Raw genomic sequence first — 12,399 nt, forward strand, 5'->3', positions numbered from 1 at the left:
ATGGAAATTGAGATCGTTTGACAACCTGCCCCCCGGTGCTGTGGGAAGGGGTAGTAATCTAAAGACCTGGCCTGATTTCCCACCCTCTTGGCTAGCTCGCAACTGTACCCCTGGCCTCTAAAACCTGCTGGGCAGAACTCGCGTATGCTGTGACTGAAAGCAGTGGCGTGAAAGCAGCTGGGCAGAAAAAGTCTTTTTGGTGGCTGCAGCCTCTACGTAATGAACCATGCCTACCTTCTGCCTGCTAGGAGCAGACAGAAGACAGGAAAAATCTGCATCCTCAGGTCCCCATGATCTGTGGGTGGATTAGCTGCGGTGCCACTTTCCGTTAATATCCGTGTCTCCCACACAGCATGACGGAGTTCAGGTCTCAGAAGTGTGCTGCCTGCCTCTTCCCACTGCTGCCTAAAGCTGCTCCTGCCCCTTGCAGACCTCTTTTGAGAAGATGAATGCTCTAACTATATTTTCTGTAGTTTAATTTGCATCTGTTTTATATTACTTGCAGTTTTGCTTTATCATTCCCTCTCCACTGCTCTTCCCTTTTTCTTCCCTCCCCATTACCCTTGGTAACTGAGAGCTGATTGTAGCTAGTGTATGGTTACATGCTGTCATCCCTACAGACCTTGCAGCCGCCAGCTGCCTTAAAACTACATTGGGTTTTCCCATAGAAGTCATTGTTTCTTCATTCCCTCTGTCTGGCTCACCCCACTAAAGGATACCGAGTCCTTCCTCAGCCTTCCCAAGTCTGTCGCCAGCCCTAAATTCACTTTTCCATGTTTGGAGAAACTGCAGTGTCCCAACCCAATGCTAACCCACATTCCAGTGGGCCATTAAGACTAACAACACGTATAAACCAGTAGATCAAATGTATCCTGTAGGATACATATGTGAGCTAGTATTTTGGAATAACCCACAGCTGCCTGAAAACTGTGGGGGGGAAAATATGTGTTTGTTTTCCTGAAGAGGAGTGTCCCACCAGCTTCGGCACGCTGAAGGGGCCCAACTGCAGGATGCAATAGGACAGGGAGAACAACAGAGCATGGAGTTGGAGCCAATTGAAAATGCAAAGCAACTAGACAGGCAGAACGGGATTATTCAAAGTGGAATTAGAGCAGAGCATGGGGCTGACTGTATCTCGCTGAAAACGCTACCGTGATGACTGTAAACCAGAAGAATCTCGTTTTAGCAAAGAGCCAAGGGACAGCACATAAAACAGGCAGCGGGGAGATAAAGCTGCGAGCGAGGGAGCGCGGCTGATGGAGGCACAGGCTGGTGCCCGGCTGGAGGAATGTCATGGTTTCACTTGTGATTGGCTGGGGAATGGAGGAGTCAGTTTTCACGGGGGCTGATCAAAAAGTTCCCTTTTGCTTTCCAAAGTTGCTGTCTGAGCAGAGGCATCGGGAAGAGGAGGCCAGTCGCTCTCACATTCCTCAGGAAAGCTACTTAAATGAAATGAGAAGGCTTCTCTGTCCAAGGATATACAGCCAAGAACAGACGCCGAGAAGCTGTTTTCCTTCTTTTCTCCCCCAACTCCTCCTGGAGTTGAACAGCTCTCATTTCTGGCATGCGTCTCATCTCTCAGGATACTATGTCACAGTATTCTACTAACTTTCTCTTGCTCCCCATACCAGAGTATCCTGTATTAGACTGCGTGCCCAACAAAATCATCAAGCTCGTGGTCCTGGGTGGCAGTAGCGTTGGCAAGACAGGTAAGTCCACAGGTGTAGCTGATGCTTTTTCTTGCTGCTGCACTTACCAGCTGATTTGCAGCTCAGATACAGATCCAAGGCTGTGAAAACCCTTAACCGTTGCAGCTTGAACATTTTAAGTTACTTTTTTTTTTTTTTTTAAATGCACTGCATAATTTGTGAGGCGGATTTGCTGTAGGTCCGCGTGAGCAGCCAGCGTGAGGTGGCAGGGAAGAGGAGAGGGCACTGTGTTGGGAGCTCTGTACTCACAAATGATTCTACCTGGTCTTGTGCAAATTATTTAACCGTGTCTAAATTTCCACACCCCAAAAATGGGACTAGTGGGTTTTATTTTTATTCTTCTGTTGTAAATGTTTTATGCTCTGCAGACAAGTAACAGCATACAAGATGTGTCTTCCTGTATTATTCTCCAAAGGAGAGGAGAAGAAAAGAGGGTAAAACGAGCATTATTGCTTTTGAATATATGGTTCATGATTTCAGAAATGATTAAGGCCAGATCTGTTTTACTACATCTGAGGTTCCACAGGACTTAGTAAAATGTTTGATTGTTTTGGATTTGAAGCAGCCACATTTTCATATTATTTTAAGTAGGTTGTTGAAGATAGCTGCACAGTCAATTTCATTTAAGGGTACTAAAGAGGTATCCACTGTGAGAAAAATGATTATTTGAAACGAAATCTATGATAGGGTTGTTTGCAGAATAAACCCTTTTATTTAGCTATTAACTAAGTGGTTTTGCAAGTGATTAGGAATCTGCTGAGATGAAAGCACTACAGAAATATAAGTTACTGTTGCCACAACAGGATTTTAAGTGTTATAAAGTGATCAAGAAACAGGAAAATCCAACAGCGTAAGGAAGCAGCGCAGGTTAAGGTGAATAAGAAGGCCCAGGGCGCTGCAGCGTGACCCATGTGTGCAGAGCACATGCAGTTTGTTTGCTGGATGTGATTAGGTATCACTAATGGGTTTCATGAGGAGGACTGAGGATTTTTAAGGCTGGGAAGAACCATTACACCCATCAGCCTCACTTCTTATATGACACAGAGGTCTTAAATGTGGTATTTGGATTAGTTTCAGTTTACTGGCTTGTTACTCTTTTTCTAAATTATTTCAAACCAAACGTCAGATTGTTATACCTGCAATCACAACAAACAAACCTCCGTATCCTACACTGAACAGCCACACTGAATCTAAGGGGTAATTTCCAATACAAGTTGCAAAAAACTGTGCATTAGGTATCACAGCCTGGCCCTAGATCTTTTTCTGTGAGTGTTGAGAGAAGCATTTGCAGAATAATATGTAAGCAATTCAAAGATTAACACAGTTTCATATTATACTAACTCTTCCAGTAAGATATTACATGTGTTCTGCAAAGATTGACTTTGGTTCACATTAAAGACCCATATTTTTTTCATTGTTTTACAGCCCTGGTTGTGCGCTTTCTCACGAAGAGATTTATTGGAGACTACGAAGCCAATACTGGTGAGTCTGCTTTCTACTGCAGTACTGCAGATAGCTTGAAAAGAAATCTACTCTGGTTTGTGACTGGTGCATATTACAGGAAAGCCAAGCAGTGTTAGATGTCCATAAGGTGCATATTTTCGGTTAATAGCCTCAAGCTATGAAAGCAATAAATCAAAGGCTCATTATTTATGATCCTTTTAGCTATTTTTTTTCCAACTTGATGGAAAAGGATCAGAGTAAAAGGTTTGCTTGGGGACATACCTATATAAAATGCAGACTCAAGGAACAACTTGCATATCAACTAAACCGCGGAAACCCAACGCTGCTCTCTCTGCAACCCCAGGGAAGCCAGAGGAATTCCAAAGTGCGTAAAAGTCACTTCAGAACTCCCTTTTTTCAGTGGCTTTTATGACAAGGGAGACTTCCAAATTGAAGTATTCTTTCCGTAAGATTAGCAAAGTGACCACGCAAACTGCTTCTACTGCATTTCTTGTTTAATCCTGACACCTCAGAGGATGCGTTCATGTGAACCATTTAATTCACAGCCTCTGTTCCAAGAAAGTGTATTGGCCAGTGTTGTAGAAAGGATCTACATACACTGTGCTCCTACCTGCTAGCACATCCCACACGTAGACCATCTCACAGTTTTTGGGTGAAGGAGGACAGGATTCAAAGCAGTGATTGCTTCACTTTGGAGATGCACGCTGAATTTAGAATGATGAGTTAGGAAAGGAGATGGCAGTACAAGACACCTTTGATCTCCGCCTGTCTGATGAAATACAATCTGAAAGCTCCTCCTTACAGCTCCCTCTCACTGACCCTAAGTAACCTTGATGGTTGGCTGCACTATTTCTCTTTCTTTTCCTTCATCTCTCCTATGGGAGACTGTACATCAAGTTAGACTTCTGAGCGTTGCAATGGATTGCTGCCAGAGACATTGCTGAGAACCACATGCTTTTCTCATTAAGCTACCAGCCCAACAGCCAGGCTGTAGAAGAAACAAATATGCCAGAAATAAGAAACAGGTGGCAGTGTATTTGTGATCATTCGACCATGCTTCTCCTTCAGTTGGGTATAAGGCAGAGCACAGGCAGTGTCTGGAAGTACCTGCTCTTTTTTCTGCAGTGCATTACAGAGTAGCAATAATATGTTGTCTGGTCTTGGTTCAAGGGTGCAGTATCTTCCCATAAACCAGTAACATCTTTTCAGCTTAAAATCTGATGTGTTTTCAAAAAAAAAAAAATCCCAGAAGGGCTATATCGCCTCACAGACTCAGTATTAAAACTTAATATGATACTGTTGGATTCAGACGCAGCAAACTTTGCCATACTAAATTTCCTTATATTGTTAATGTTTCTATGAGCTCAGGCTCTTTTCCACTGGAACAAAACCACCTGTTTCCTTGAACGAAAGATGGTTTTCAGAAGTGATGGCATTACTGTCACTAACTGACCTCCCTTTTAATCTGAATTCCTTACTCTCCAATAGATGGGACATTGTTTTAGATGCAGCAGTGACAATTGTATTTGGACAAGACTGAAAGGCTGTACGCAACAGCTGTGGATATAGCATTTCTTCACATATCCATGTGACTTGTATTAAGTTCTAAAGTAAAATAATGCTGACATCAATCTCTGAAGCTGTCCTTATCACAACCACAGATAGTTTGTAAGATCAAAACTTAAGTTTTCATTGTCTCGTAACGCGCACTCCAGTAACAAAATAGAGTTAAAGCCCAGAATAGTCATGGTCTTATTAGAGCTGGATCAGTCCCAGATGTTTCGAACTAGCGCTTGGCCCTAAATATGTGGCACTCAGATTAACCAGAAGTCAGATTCAAAGTGTCCAGTCTTTGGGGATTCCAACCAGACTCTGCCTGCTAAGGTCACACAAATCCCAAAGAGCATCTAGGTGTTTTGTATACAGTCACTTACTCTGTGTCCAAAATGAGAATACTTTCCTTTTTTGAAAACTTTCAGAAAAATGCAATAGGAAACAGCTCACTCCTTTTACAGACAACACCTGGATATCTTGATTTGAGATTAAAAATATATGAAGTCCACATTTTGTAAAGTTAACCATATGGATTGAAAACCTGAATGGGATTTATGTGCCCACTTTGACTATTTCATTCAATACAAAGCGCCACTTTTCCCAGATACCATCCTCGGTATACATTCAAAACATCCAACCACGCAGCAAATACAAAACCACTCTCCTTAAGTAAACAGCCACACCACCACTCCGGTGCCATTCACTTTTCTCTAAGCAGCTACATACCATAAGCCTCAAAAATCTGGATTTCAACAGTTCCATTTTGCGTTTATGTACTCTTTCTTTGCTACAGTCACTGACTCTAATGATGTCCCTTTTCCACCAGGTGCTTTGTATTCAAGAAAGTTCACCATAGATGGGGAACAGATCTCTCTACAGGTGCAGGATACTCCCTTTGTTTCATTGGAGGTAAAACATCTGCTCAGTGCATCGCTACTTTACAGCACAGTTACTGTCTGTTGTTTGTTGCCAGCACTTCCATCTGTAAGTAACTCTACGTAGCAGAAGCATAGCTGGGCTCAAACCCGAAGGAAGGCTAACAGGGGTACCTTAAGCCTTGCCAAAACGAGCCCTTGAAGAGGTTAAATCAAGCTCCTTTAAGAGTAAGTCAGAATTAAAACAAATCTATTTCAAACACATTAATGCATCCCAAGCCTAAACAGCAGTAAAATCATCGTCTGGCTCGCTCCTGCAACTCCTTGATTGTTTTATTTCCTGTGAAACGGTTTCTGTCCCTGCACGGCAGAACACTCACCTGCCTAGAGGCCCAGCTGGCTCAGCTTAGACCCTTCTGCACAGCCAGAATCCTTCTTCTCTAGAAAGGTGGTTCTTTCCAAGGGGACAGGCCTCACAGCAGTTGTCATTTCCAACTAGGGTGCTTTTCAGTGCTTTCTTTACTTTTAAAAAAAAAAAAAGTTATTCCTTATTTTTAAGGTGTTAGCATTTGTCTACACCCCTCTTTCTGTCAGTGTTTTAGATATTCTAGATCTAATATTTGACTAGGAACCTGTTTCTAGAAATATTTTTCCAAGCAGGATCTAAGATTAAGATGTCTTTTTTTGAAGATCTGCTTCACATGCAGAACAAGAGGATGAAAACAGTGTCAAAGCAGCAGGAAATGTAATGAAATTTGGTTTTACATGAATGGTGGAAATCTCATGAGAGTAATAATTCCTATAGAATAGCTGAGATTTCATGATAAAATTAGGTATCCTCTTGTCACCATCAAACCTAAACTTCTAGGTTTGGCCTTAACCTCAGTCTAAGCTCTGCCTTGGCCAAAGATATGTCTGGATGGGAACACCGCCTTCTCTCATCCTCTTTCAGTCTAACCCTGGGCAGCTTTATATGCCTTGTTTTGTCTGCATGGGCCCATGTGTGCGTGGGTTCATTTCTGTGCTGTAGAACTGTGCCGTCCTGAGCTTACAGAACAGGATGAGCAAAGCTCCCACAGCCTCAGGTTCCATTCCCATTTTCTCTGATGACTGGAACTAGATGTAAGCAGAAATCTTTGACAAAGTTCCCCACTCTCTGCTGCTGCTGGGGCTGCGCAGAGCAGTGGAGAGGACCCCTCGTTTACTCTGGACACTAAAAAGCAAACAAAAGCTGCTATGGAAGTCCTCCAAATATTCAAGTGGGACTTAAGAGTACAAAGGCCCTATGCCAGCTTGCTTAAAGAGGACCTGCAAAGAGAAGCTGTTGGTGGTGATTAGGCACAATTGGGACTGCCTGATAAACACTTAACAAAGGGAATCCCCTCTCTGTTCTATCCCATGGAGAAAGGAGGGAGTGAAAGAATTTAATTCCCTCTTTCACACCAGATATATGTTTATTTTCTGGTTTCCCTGTTTTAATTAAGACTGTGCCCTAAAGTTCTGTGACTGTAGCCAGAGCTCCACAAAATTTAGTAATGCCAACAGCTGAGGTTTCTTAGTCAGAAACGATTTTAATTTAGTTAGGAAGGAGTTTCATTTTCTTTGTCCCAGTCAGAGGTCTGCACTGTTTCAACAGTTCCCACAGACATGCTTATCTTAGCCCGTATCTCTGTTTGCATCAAATGATGTGTCTGAAATCTGACTGTTCCTGAACAGGGCTTGTTAAGACTGGGAGTAGGTTGGATTTTCTGTTAAAATCCTTAAGGAAGAGAGTTTCTTGCCCTCTGCAGGCTGAGCACAGTGTGTCAGGAGGCAGTCGTGGAATCGCTCCGGATGCCAGCCCCGCCGGAAATGTTAATGTTTAAGAGAGAAACAGAAGCAAACAGATAACTGGTTTTGTTAGGCGATTCATTGCTGCTTGGTCTATACGTGGCAAATGACTGTGTGTTTCAAAATTCATTCTGAAGCAGAGATTTCCATTTAAAAAGTAGCCCATTAGCCTTTGATTTTCCTGAATAAAGCATTCCATTGGGGATTATCCATCCATCTCACCACTGGGTGGGCCTAGCTGGAGTAACTGAGAATTTCTGCTCATTAGGGCTCTCTGAATATACACCTTCTCCAAAAACATTTTCAAACGCTTGCCAGAGCAATTAGTTCTTTTTCCTCATGAAAGGAGTTTGCTGGTGAAAAGAGGCTAGCAGGACATGAAGGGTGGCTAATTATCTACAGATTGGATACAACCCAGACACCAACAGCCCAAATTGCCCTTCTTCCCACAGTCTGCCCTGTCCTGGCTTGAGTTCACTCTCATTAACCTTTTAAACAAGGCTGCTAGTGAGGATCCCTCTTCGTTCCATGTGCAACTCTGTTGAGTTTTAGGGTTTGAGGGTTTTGGGGAGGGAGAGGAGCGATAGGAGCATCTGTTAAACGATTTCACTGCTAACAGGATTTAGCGGTCCTGTGAGCTGGCAAGGGCAAAGAACTACTAGGTATGATGAGCCAGTGAATCTGTAGGCAATATTGAAATATTTACAAAGGGCAGTTAGTTAGCAGAACTCCTGTTGAAAGTTGTAAGCCTAATTTATACTGTGAAACTTAAGAAATTCTGCTTCCTTCTCATAGAAGAGCCTTGTCGGCAGTCCTTTTTTTACTGTCTGATCTACCATAAAAGAACTGATGAGTTTTACTCATTCTTTTCCACCTCTGCTTCCTGAAGTTAGGCTTTGTAATTCATATTTAGGTGTCTAAATAAAAGTGACCTGTTTCGGGAGATTGCTGAGCACATGCAAATTATGTTAAAATGAATGTGAATGGCAGATATATATTCTATAGATAAACAGATAATGCAACAGACATTCTCATAGTCTTACTGAAGTTGATGAAGATTTATTGAATAGAATTTAGCAATAATAATAATAAAAGTTTGGGCTCTGTATTCATGATGTTGAACTCCCCCTAAAATATACAAAAGCTTCTAATTCCCACCAACTTCATCAAGAGCTGAATACTGCATCTGCTTAGTGCCTTGTTGGATACGAAAGAAATGCCAAAGTTCCAGAAAGCCTGTAATATTGACAGGAATGTCAGTTCTTACAAACCAAGCATACTGGCAATAACTGCAGCAGTGATCTCCCTATCTGGTTGGGTTACATGCCAGCACGGATAACAAAGAGTAGAGGATTAGCTGAAAATAGCTTCATCTTGAAAAGTGAGCTGATCTCTTTTCAAGCCCCACAGTATTGTATTCAGTTTTATATTCCCAGCGCTGGTGATTGTTATGGCTGTCTGAGTAGGAGCGGTGATGGACTGAACAAATGTGTGACCAGCAAAACAATAATATAAACCCATTGCTGCTCTACAAATGAGCAATGAGATTTCACCTCATTTTCAATTCCAGTAATTGGTTATTTGTAACAAATGGCTTTTTCGAAGTAACTTTGCCTTTGTCTATCTGGAGACCTACATGGCAGAAAAACCTGTCAGGCTTCACCAAACAGAGCTAGTGAGAACCCCCGTCCATGGAGACATTGAATACAGAACTGGGAAAAGCCCTAACAAAACACCTTGGGGGACAACCGTTCACTTGCAGTGCTGTGACTAGCCTGCTGAATTTTATGATGCTTTTATCATGCCCATCACAATTTTATCCACAATAAAAGCGCGCGTTTCTGTCACCCTGGTTTAGTACAATAGAATACAGGACAAACTTTTCAATATCAGTATTTTGGCTGTTCTCTTATTTTCAACCAATTTGCTCTGAGCCCTCTCCACTCCACATTACTGCTTACTGGTAATATGTTACTGACACAGTGGAAATTCCTCCTGTCCCTGGTACATTCCCCGACAGTCAGAGAGGTTTCTGCCTGTACGTTGAGAAACAGCCGCACATTAAAACAAAGCTCCGAGTAGCTAACAGTGCTGCATGAGTGTTTGCTCTGTCTGCTCCCTATTCTCAGTTTTCTAATCTCACACCTCTTGGTTTTGACGGCAGGATGACACTGACAGCATATGCTGCCAAGAGCAGATAAACCGTTCAATCTACTGGGCAGATGGCTTCGTTTTTGTTTATTCCATCACAGACTATGAGAGCTACCGAGTCATCCGTCCCCTACACCAGCACATCCGCAAGATTCACCCGAATGCTAACATTCCCCTGCTTCTGATGGCGAACAAAGGAGACCTCCTGCGAGCCAGGCAGGTGTCCTCCAAAGAAGGACTCCAGCTGGCCAGTGAACTGGGAGGTACTTACTATGAAGTCTCAGCCCGGGAGAACTGTGAGGGAGTGCATGAAGCCTTCCAGCAGCTTTGCCAGGAGGTCAGCAGGATGATTGGGAGCTGCAACGGAGAGAAACGAAGAGGCCTCCACCTTGTCCGACCCAAGTCTCCAAATATGCAGGACTTAAAGAGACGTTTGAAACAGGCTCTGACTTCCAAAGGGAAATCTGCCACTACACTTTGATGTAGCCGACAGAAATTGTTTTCCACAGCCCTGAAAAAAAGGCAAGAAAATAAGCTGGTAATAAGGGGCATCGCTGAAATTCAGCAATCAGGTTGTGTGAGAGGCTCTTTGATTTTGTCTTTACATCTTCCTTAAAAATCCTGTGCTCATTCAGCAAAGGAACTTACAGAATTTGCTCTTTAGGGCAAGAATTTAGAAACTGTGATTTAAAAAATAGATTGTCCCTAATGATTTCCTTTTTGAAAGGGACACAGTCAAATAGTTTAGGCTTAAAATGTGGATTTTATTAATGAAAATAATTACATCCTACTTTTAAGAGAAGTGACTTCTCTTAGGGATGGCTGTATTCCTGAACATAGGCAGTAAGCTACAGCAAGACATGAGGAGAGTGACATGAGCTATACTAAGCAAGCAAAATTTACCAGATTTGGTTAGTCACAAGACTGGAAAATAAAGGCAAAAAGTAAGTGAAGAGCATAAATAGTGAAAAGTAGTAATTGAAAGCTTTTAAATTGCAGTTTAGAAAGTGTTCTTAGCAACTCGGGGAGAGATTTGTTCATATGCAAGCTTTAGCCTTACAGCGTCTCTTTAAAGGGAGATTTAAAAAACCTCGCTATTTTTTCAGGTTATTTGTCTTTAAATGCATATTGACTGTTTCTGAAAGCGATTATATGGGCAAAACACATACTTGTAGCAGCATTTTGTAGTCAGTTTCTCAATGGTGTACTACTCATTTTTCTGTAGGTTTCCTACATGGCAATGAGAGAGGGAAAAACAGAGCAGTGTGGTTTAAAACCTGCAAAAAATGGGCTGTATTAATCAATAGCAAGGAGGTGACCTAAAACTATTGAACTTTTTTTTTTTTCCCAAACTAGTTAGATTTCAAGTTCAAGATGCTATTTTAAAGAAACAAGGCCTTCACATAAAGTATATTTAATTCATTAAATCTTTTTTTTCTAAAGAAGAAAAGGTTTTATGATGCCTGAAATTTCTGGCTTTGGGAATTCATCATTTTGTTATTTGCCTTAAGACCAGACTTTACTCAATACCTGGCAATGCATCCAAATCACCAGCCTATGAACACATACTGCACCGGCAGCATCTCACTGCATTGTGGCTCAGCACGTACAAAGGGATTTGAAGCTGTATCCTGTGAGCTGGCCTGTTTTATGGTAGCAATAACAACAACGTGAAGCATCCATCAGTCTCTTCTCGATGCGAGCGGAAAGAAACAGGGTTGGACCATGGAAGAAGTCACGATGCAACAATCTTTGCTTTAAACAGACCATATGAGCAATTCGCAGGACCATGAAATGAAGTAAAGCTCAATGATTTACACTCAGGAACACAGAAGGGAAAACCCTAGTTTGATGGATATAGAAAAATACTCGCAGCTGCAGTTTCAGCTGGCAGTACTGAGCTAAATCAACCTTTTACTCATTATGAGGAGCAAAAATGTAAATCGAGTCTGATGAGTGTTTATATAGCTCAGGACTTGAAAATGTATTTTATATTCTTCTTGTCCCTATATTAGACAACTCTAATCATGATTTTCCTTATCACCTGGATTTGCGCTATCTACAGCTCACTTTCTGTTTTATTTATTGTTTTCCACGGCTGGTAACCTGAGAATGTCTTGTGTTCTGATTAATTTAAAATTCTTTTATTCACACAAAGGAACTGCTCCTTTTTTTAAAAATTAGTTTCAAGTGGTAGTAGGAGGGGAAAAGGAAAGTTAGGTCCTCCAAACAGGGACACAAACAATATCAGCGGATTTCTACTTTAGCTTATGATTAATTAACAATTTGATGTTTGAGCAGTGTCATTATTCATTGCAGGCACTTTGGTATGGTGTTTATTAGCACAGAATTTCAATATTTCAAATTACCAATAGCATAGCTCAAATATCAAATCTAAAGATTCAATAACATGAAATAGTTTGCAAGAGACCCACAAACTGAAAATTATTTACATTGGAAAAATGATCACCAATTTTGAATAGCAATTAAATAATTTACCATCCCGGTACTGTACAACAAGGGCTAAATTTGCTGAAGACAATTTGCTGATGACGTTTTTTTCATAAGAGCCTGAGAGAATTAGGTGCTCTAGCTTGTTAAATTTGTTTGTAACTTACTCTTTCAGCTCTAATCCTTTCTTATTTGGGAAGAAAGCTCAACAAATTTCAAGCCTGTCAATGTTTTATTTTCAATAGTCATTAATAAAAACATGCAAGGTCTTTCCTGAGTAGCGTACAAAATGGCTCCTTTACATCTCATGTCTTCAAATGTCCCTTGTTTTTACTACACTAAAAATATTTTTTTTTTCCCTTCTT

General features: G+C 41.4%; 1 protein-coding gene across 1 annotated transcript; it reads left to right on the forward strand.

Moving 5' to 3' along the window:
- Positions 1-1,564: 1,564 nt before the first annotated feature.
- Positions 1,565-10,064, forward strand: LOC309595731 (ras-like protein family member 11A-like; the record flags this gene model as incomplete). Its single annotated transcript, XM_082322996.1, has 4 exons — positions 1,565-1,709; positions 3,135-3,191; positions 5,554-5,636; positions 9,597-10,064. The coding sequence occupies 4 exons, from the start codon at positions 1,565-1,567 to the stop codon at positions 10,062-10,064; spliced, it is 753 nt and encodes a 250-aa protein (XP_082179122.1).
- Positions 10,065-12,399: the final 2,335 nt, after the last annotated feature.

The sequence above is a fragment of the Platalea leucorodia genome (assembly GCF_965183815.1).
Source record: "Platalea leucorodia genome assembly, chromosome: 10".
Lineage (NCBI taxonomy): Eukaryota > Metazoa > Chordata > Aves > Pelecaniformes > Threskiornithidae > Platalea > Platalea leucorodia.